The sequence below is a fragment of the Homarus americanus genome, unplaced genomic scaffold (assembly GCF_018991925.1).
Source record: "Homarus americanus isolate GMGI-L3 unplaced genomic scaffold, GMGI_Hamer_2.0 scaffold31656, whole genome shotgun sequence".
Taxonomy (NCBI): domain Eukaryota; kingdom Metazoa; phylum Arthropoda; class Malacostraca; order Decapoda; family Nephropidae; genus Homarus; species Homarus americanus.
The window spans coordinates 32,501-40,888 of NW_024711288.1; the positions used below are offsets into that span (position 1 = coordinate 32,501).

The 8,388-nt window shown below is 57.6% G+C and overlaps 1 protein-coding gene across 1 annotated transcript in view; it reads right to left on the reverse strand.

Annotated features, from left to right (window-relative positions):
- LOC121863520 (putative uncharacterized protein YHR217C) overlaps positions 1–7,052 on the reverse strand; it is an 18,709-nt gene extending 11,657 nt beyond the window's left edge. The window contains exons 1-2 of the mRNA XM_042362242.1: positions 6,763–7,052; positions 918–1,033 (exon numbers count right to left, since the gene is read on the reverse strand). Of these exons, the coding sequence (XP_042218176.1) occupies positions 918–1,033; positions 6,763–7,040 (394 nt within the window). The 5' untranslated portion in view covers positions 7,041–7,052. The remainder of the gene's footprint in view (positions 1–917; positions 1,034–6,762) is intronic.
- Between the last annotated feature and the right edge of the window lie 1,336 nt (positions 7,053–8,388).

Genomic DNA, 8,388 nt, shown 5'->3' on the forward strand with positions numbered 1-8,388 from the left:
TCCCCCATCCCGTCACTGACCCTAACCTCCCCCTCCCGTCACATGACCTGTAACCCCCCTCCGCCACATGACCTGTAACACCTCCCCTCCCGTCACATGACCTGTAACCCCTCCCTCCCCATGACCTGTAACACCTCCCCTCCCGTCACATGACCTGTAACACCTCCCTCCCGCCACATGACCTGTAACACCTCCCCTCCCGTCACATGACCTGTAACACCTTCCCCCTCCCGCCACATGACCTGTAACCCCTCCCCCTCCCGCCATGACCTGTAACACCTCCCCTCCCGCCACATGACCTGTAACACCTCCCGTCCGCCACATGACCTGAACACCTCCCCCCGCCACAAGACCTACACCTCCCCTCCGCCACATGACCTGTAACACCTCCTCCCATCACATGACCTGTAACACCTTCCCCTCCGCCACATGACCTGTAACACCTCCCCTCCCGTCACATGACCTGTAACACCTTCCCCTCCGCCACTGACCTGTAACCCCTCCCCCTCCCGCCACTGACCTGTAACACCTCCCCTCCCGTCACATGACCTGTAACACCTCCCCTCCCGTCATGACCTGTAACCCCTCCTCCCGCCATGACCTGTACACCTCCCTCCGTCACTGACCTGTAACACCTTCCCCTCCCGCCATGACCTGTACCCTCCTCCCGTCACATGACCTCAACACCTTCCCCTCCGCCACATGACCTGCCAACACCTCCCCCTCCCGTCAATGACCTAACACCTCCCCCTCCCGACACATGACCTGTAACACATTCCCCTCCCGCCACATGACCTGTAACCCTCCCCTCCCGCCACTGACCTGTAACACCTTCCTCTCCCGACATGACCTGTAACACCGCCCCTCCGCCACATGACCTGTAACACCCCTCCTCCCACCTCATGACCTGTACTGACCTGGAACTTGTCGTGGTGCAGTTCTGAGCCTCTTGACCTGGTACGTGTCATTATTCTTGATGGCTGTTTCCAACACGACCGCCTCACTAGTCAGGTCGTTGATGGAAGACGTCAAACTGTGGGAAGAACCAGGTCAGGTTAGGTCAGGTCAGGTCATGTTGGGTTGGCTCGGGGTAGGTTAGGTTGGAGGTTTGGTTAGGTTAGGTTTGGTTGGGTTAAGTTAGGGTTGGTTGGGTGTGTTTACTACGTTAGGGTAATGAGGTAGAGCTACAGTTTGTTTGCTTCTTAATTATGTTGTTTACATTATCTGCGGGAAGGATTTTGTTACTACGACAAACACACACACACACACACACACACACACACACACACACACACACACACACACACACACCATCTCTTACAAACAACAACAACAACAACATGTCCCCAGCCTTGCTGAATTTTTTCTTCCTTAGAACAAGAGCGAACAAACTTAAGTCTAAAACACTACATTTTAATCTAGGATACGCCGACTCCCCTTTATGTGACGAGTCGAGAGCTACTGGGGTCTAATAGAAATGGGGTCTATTAGAACTGGGGTCTATTAGAACTGGGGTCTATTAGAACTGGGGTCTATTAGAACTGGGACCTATCCGAACTGGGACCTATTAGAACTGGGACCTATTAGAACTGGGGTCTATTAGAACTGGGGTCTATTAGAACTGGGACCTATTAGAACTGGGGCCTATTAGAACTCCTAATAGAACTGGGGCCTCTTAGAACTGGGACCATAGAACTGGGGCCTCTAGAACTGGGACCTATTAGAACTGGGACCTATTAGAACTGGGGCCTATGGAACTGGGGCCTCTTAGAACTAGGACCTATTAGAACTGGGGCCTATTAGAACTGGGGCCTTGGAACTGGGGCCTATTAGAACTGGGGTCTGTAGAACTGGGCCCTTAGAACTGGGGCCTATTAGAACTGGGGCTATTAGAACTGGGGCCTATTAGAACTGGGACCTATTAGAACTGGGGCCTGTGGGAACTGGGGCCTATTAGAACTGGGGGCCTCTTAGAACTGGGGCCTATTAGAACTGGGGCCTCTTAGAACTGGGGCCTATTAGAACTGGGGCCCTATTAGAACTGGGGCCTCTTAGAACTGGGACCTTTAGAACTGGGGCCTCTTAGAACTGGGGCCTATTAGAACTGGGGCCTCTTAGAACTGGGACCTATTAGAACTGGGGCCTATTAGAACTGGGGCCTGTTAGAACTGGGGCCTATTAGAACTGGGCCTCTGAACTGGGACTATTGAACTGGGGTCCTATTAGAACTGGGGCCTATTAGAACTGGGGTCTATTAGAACTGGGGCCTATTAGAACTGGGGCCTATTAGAACTGGGGCCTATTAGAACTGGGGCCTATTAGAACGGGGCCTGTGGGAACTGGGACCTATTAGAACTGGGGCCTATTAGAACTGGGGCCTATTAGAACTGGGGCCTCTTAGAACTGGGGCCTATTAGAACTGGGGCCTCTTAGAACTGGGACCTATTAGAACTGGGCCTGTTAGAACTGGGGCCTATTAGAACTGGGACCTATTAGAACTGGGACCTATTAGAACTGGGGCCTCTTAGAACTGGGACCTATTGGAACTGGGACCTATTGAACGGGGCCTCTTAGAACTGGGACCTATTAGAACTGGGACCTATTAGAACTGGGGCCTCTTAGAACTGGGACCTATTAGAACTGGGGCCTATTAGAACTGGGGCCTATTAGAACTGGGGCAAAATGGACCTATTCTCACCCACAAGAACCACGCCCTACCCTACACTACTTCAAGAACCCTCAAGGTATATATACAGCATATGTAAATGGTCTGGGTGAAGTTGGTGAATAATTGGCAGGTAATATCCGGGAGGAGGAAGAGAGTGGGGAGACGGGGAGTAGTGGGGGAGTGGGGGGGAGTGGGGGAGTGGAGTGGGTGGGGGAGTGGGTGGGGGCGAGTGGGGTGGAGGAGTGGAGTGGAGTGGGGTGGGAGTGAGAGAGAGAGAGAGAGAGGAGAGAGAGAGAGAGAGAGAGAGAGAGAGAGAGCATGTAGTGAAACGTGATATTTTAACACCTTAGAGTTTTACGCTATAATAGACCCCCGTCAAAATAGACCCCAGTCATAATAGACCTCAGTCATAATAGACCCCAGTCATAATAGACCCCGTCATATAGCCGTCTATAGACCCCCGTCATAATAGACCCCGTCATAATAGACCCCAGTCATAATAGACCCCAGTCATAATAGACCCCGCCATAATAGACCCCCGTCATAATAGACCCCCGTCATAATAGACCCCAGTCATAATAGACCCCAGTCATAATAGACCCCAGTCATAATAGGCCCCAGTCATAATAGACTCCCGTCATAATAGACCCCGTCATAATAGCCCGTCATAGACCCCAGTCTATAGACCCCAGTCATAATAGAAACCACTTCTACTTGTTAAGGACCTGTAACTGGTGTGTGCTATAACTGGGGTCTAATAACACAGGGTGTGGTTTAAGGTGAACACCATCAGTTATGAGACAATAATGAGCCTTATGGTGACGTGTAGGGCGGCCACACTACCGGGCCACACCTGAAGGAGGAGGGCCACACCTGAAGGAGGGAGGTCAAACCTAGAGGAGGGGAGGGTCACACCTGCAGGAGGAGGGTCACACCTGCAGGAGGGAGAGGAGGGTCACCTGCAGGAGGAGGGAGGGAGGGAGGGTCTCACCTGCAGGAGGGAGGGAGGGTCTCACCTGCAGGAGGGAGAGGGCCCTCACCTGCAGGAGGAGGGAGACCCACCTGCAGGAGGAGGGAGGGAGGGAGGGTCTCACCTGCAGGAGGGAGGGTCTCACCTGCAGGAGGAGGGAGGGTCACCTGCAGGAGGGAGGACCCTCACCTGCAGGAGGAGGGAGGTCTCACCTGCACAGGAGGGAGGAGGGTCTCACCTGCAGGAGGGAGGGAGGGAGGTCACACCTGCAGGAGGGAGGGAGGGTCACACCTGCAGGAGGGAGGGAGGGTCTCACCTGCAGGAGGGAGGGGACCCTCACCTGCAGGAGGAGGGAGGGAGGTCACACCTGCAGGAGGGAGGAGGGTCTCACCTGCAGGAGGGAGGAGACCCTCACCTGCAGGAGAGAGGGTCTCACCTGCAGGAGGGGAGGAGGAGGAGACCCTCACCTGCAGGAGGGAGGGAGGGTCACACCTGCAGGAGGAGGAGGCTCCACCTGCAGGAGGAGGAGGGTCACACCTGCAGGAGGGAGGGAGGGTCACACCTGCAAGGAGGGAGAGGAGGGTCACACCTGCAGGAGGGAGGGCCTCACCTGCAGGAGGAGGAGACCCTCACCTGCAGGAGGGAGGAGGGTCTCACCTGCAGGAAGGGAGGGAGGAGGGAGGGTCACACAGGAGGGAGGGAGACCTCACCTGCAGGAGGGAGGAGGTCACACCTGCAGGAGGGAGGAGGGTCTCTGGGAGGGAGGGAGGGAGGGAGGTCACAGGAGGAGGGAGACCTCACCTGCAGGAGGGAGGGAGGGTACACCTGCAGGAGGGAGGAGGTCTCACCTGCAGGAGGGAGGGAGGGAGGAGGGTCACACCTGCAGGAGGGAGGGAGGGTCACCTGCAGGAGGGAGGGAGGAGGGAGGTCACACCTCAGCAGGAAGGAGGGAGGGTCTCACCTGCGGAGGGGAGAGAGGAGACCTCACCTGCAGGAAGGAGGGAGGGAGGGAGGGTCTCTGCAGGAGGGAGGAGGGCCTCACCTGCAGGAGGAGGGAGGAGGAGGGTCACACCTGCAGGAGGAGGGAGGGTCTCACCTGCAGGAGGGAGGGAGGGAGGAGGGTCACACCTGCAGGAAGGAGGGAGGGTCTCACCTGCAGGAGGGAGGGAACCCTCACCTGCAGGAGGGAGGGAGGGAGGGAGGGTCACACCTGCAGGAGGGAGGAGGTCTCACCTGCAGGAGGGAGGGAGGTCACACCTGCATGAGGGAGGGAGGGCCTCACCTGCAGGAGGGAGGAGGGAGGGAGGTCACACCTGCATGAGGGAGGGAGGGCTCACCTGCAGGAGGGAGGGAGGGAGGAGGGTCCACACCTGCAGGAGGGAGGGAGGGTCTCACCTGCAGGAGGGAGGGAGACCTCACCTGCGGGAGGAGACCCTCACCTGCAGGAGGAGGAGGGTCTCACCTGCAGGAGGGAGGGAGGAGGAGGGTCCTGCAGGAGGAGGGAGGTCACACCTGCATGAGGAGGGAGGGCCTCACCTGCAGGAGGGAGGGAGGGAGGGAGGGTCACACCTGCAGGAGGGAGGGTCTCACCTGCAGGAGGAGGAGACCTCACCTGCAGGAGGAGGAGACCCTCACCTGCAGGAGGAGGGAGGGTCTCACCTGCAGGAGAAGAGGAGGTCTCACCTGCAGGAGGGAGGAGGGTCTCACCTGCAGGAGAGAGGTCTCACCTGCAGGAGGGAGGGAGGAGGGAGGGTCCACACCTGCAGGAGGGAGGGAGGGTCACACCTGCATGAGGAGGAGGGCCTCACCTGCAGGAGGGAGGAGGGAGGGAGGTCACACACCTGCAGGAGGAGGGAGGGTCTCACCTGCAGGAGGAGGGAGACCCTCACCCTGCAGGAGGGAGGAGACCTCACCTGCAGGAGGGAGGGAGGTCTCACCTGCAGGAGGGAGGAGGGAGGAGGGTCTCACCTGCAGAGGAGAGTGGGGTCACTGCAGGAGGGAGGAGGTAGGGTCACACCTGCAGGAGGGAGGAGGGTCACCTGCATGAGGGAAGGAGGGCCTCGCCTGCAGGAGGGAGGGAGGGAGGAGGGAGGGTCACACCTGCAGGAGGGAGGGAGGGTCTCACCTGCAGGAGGGAGGGAGGGTCTCACCTGCAGGAGGGAGGGAGGGTCTCAACTGCAGGAGGGAGGGAGGAGGGAGGGTCTCACCTGCAGGAGAGGGAGATCACACCTGCAGGAGGAGGAGGGGTCTCACCTGCATGAGAGAGGGAGGTCACACCTGCAGGAGGGAGGTAGGGTCTCACCTGCAGCATGGAGGGGAGGGAGGATGGTCTCACCTGCAGGAGGGAGGAGGGTCTCACCTGCAGGAGGGAGGGAGGAGTCTCACTTGCAGGAGGGAGGGAGGGTCACACCTGCAGGAGTTAGGGAGGGTCTCACCTGCAGGAGGGAGAGGGAGGGTCACACACCTGCAGGAGGGAGGGAGGTAGGGTCTCACCTGCAGGAGGGAGGAGGAGGGTCTCACCTACAGGAGGGAGGAGGGTACACCTGCAGGAGGGAGGGGAGGGTCACACCTGCAGGAGGGAGGTCACACCTGCAGGAGGGGAGGGAGGATGGTCTCACCTGCAGGAGGAGGGAGGTCTCACCTGCAGGAGGGAGGAGGGTCACACCTGCAGGAGGGAGGAGGGGTCACACCTGCAGGAGGGAGGGAGGTAGGGTCTCACCTGCAGGAGGAGGAGGGAGGGTCTCACCTAGAGGAGGAGGGAGGGTCACACCTGCAGGAGGAGGGAGGGTTTCACCTATAGGAGGGAGGGAGGGAGGGTTTCACCTACAGGAGGGAGGGAGGGAGGGTCACACCTGCAGGAGGAAGGGAGGGCTTCACCTGCAGGAGGGGTGAGGAGGTCACACCTGTAGGAGGGAGGAAGGTTCACCTACAGGAGGAGGGAGGGAGGGTCACACCTGCAGGAGGGAGGGAGGAGGTCTCACCTGCAGGAGGGAGGGAGGGTCTCCTCTGCAGGAGGGAGGGAGGTAGGGTCTCACCTGCAGGAGGGAGGTCTCACCTGCAGGAGGAGTGTCACACCTGCAGGAGGGAGGGAGGAGGGTCTCACCTGCAGGAGGGAGGGTCTCACCTGCAGGGGAAGGAGGCTGAGAGGAGCGACAGGTGAGAGACAGAGGACTTGGGTGACCTGTCATCATCGCGGCGTGGTGTGAGGTCACCGTTGTGGGTGGCGTGAGGCTCGTAGCCGCTGTGGCCAGGGTGTTGCAGGTAGGCCGGGTAGTGGGGGGCGCTATGGGTGGCTCCGTGGGCGGTGTGGGCGGGGTAGCCGGGGTGCAGTGGGTGGGGTGTGGCCAGAGTGACTTGGTGTGGGCCGAGGGAGCGTAGTCGGCCGACTGGGCGAGTCTCCATGTTGGCACGACCACCACTGCCGAGCGGCTCACCTGTAACACAGAGAACACACGTGACCACTACTGCTGTACACACACACACACACACACATACACACACACACACACACACACTTGTCAACCATCAGTGAGACAAGACGTGCCCTGAAGGCGCTCCGAGTTTTGGCAGTCAGGCCGTGTCTGTTTGGCCCTGCACCCCATGCTATATCCCAACGCCCTATCAGCCTGACTACACCGGGATTTATTCAGCAAAACATTCAAGTGATGAGTGCAATGATTGATCACCAAACAGTGTTCCGATAGTGTACTCCAAGGAAAAAAACACAGCAGTGTAATACCAGACATTGGGCAGTGCCAGTGACAAGGACCACCGAGGTGTTTACGACTGACAAATATTAACAGATGTCTACCAGTGTCAGTGGCCCTCAAAGTGCCGCCAGTGAGTTTATGGCCACCGGGGACAAACACTTCCGTCCACAACAACAGATATCAACAGATGGCCACCAATCACTTACTCCCGACGCACTCTGTACCATCTAAAGCGTGGGAACGGTTATCCTGATGGCAGTGTTATCGCTCGACTGAAGTCACTGAACATATTCCACGCGCGCAGCCATAGAAAGGGGCGTCATAAACATAAGCCCATTAGGACCGTAACCTCCACTAGGAAACCAGAGAAACCCACCCCTGACAGACCGTACCACTACACTGAAGTTCCACGGATATGGTCTGATCTCCCGTCTCTACTACTATCCAACGTCACTTCCCTAGCTAACAAGTTTGACGAGCTGGCAACTAGTCAGGTTAGCCGCCGCAAGCGTCGTTGCCATATGTGAGGCTTGGCAAATTGTGCCTAAAACGTGTCATATTGAGGGATATCAACTCTTTCATCACCTTCGTTTACATAGACGCGGAGGGGGCGTTGCCCTCTTCTGTCAAGATGACCTACGCCCGTCACGCCTGGATGTTCAAGTCCCAAAACGACGAAGGCAGCAAGCCTCCAAAAGAGGTTTTAATACCAAGCGTCTGGAGGATCCAGCGGTAGGACATGCTTTCAGAGAGCAGCTCGAGCATGGGCTGATAAACAACCCAACAGCAAACAACGTGAATCCCAGTGCTGAATGGGGTACTCTTAATACTGTTATGACAAAACCCTGCAGAGACCCTCGGCCAGGTCAATAGAATACACCAGGACTGGTTTGATGAAAACGACCCGGCAATCAAAGTACTCATCGATGATAAACGTGCTGCTTTTACTGACTGGCAGAACAACACTCAGTCTCGGACCAAAACTGATACCTTCCGCAATAAGAAAGAAACAGCCCAACGAGAACTTCGCAATCTAAAGA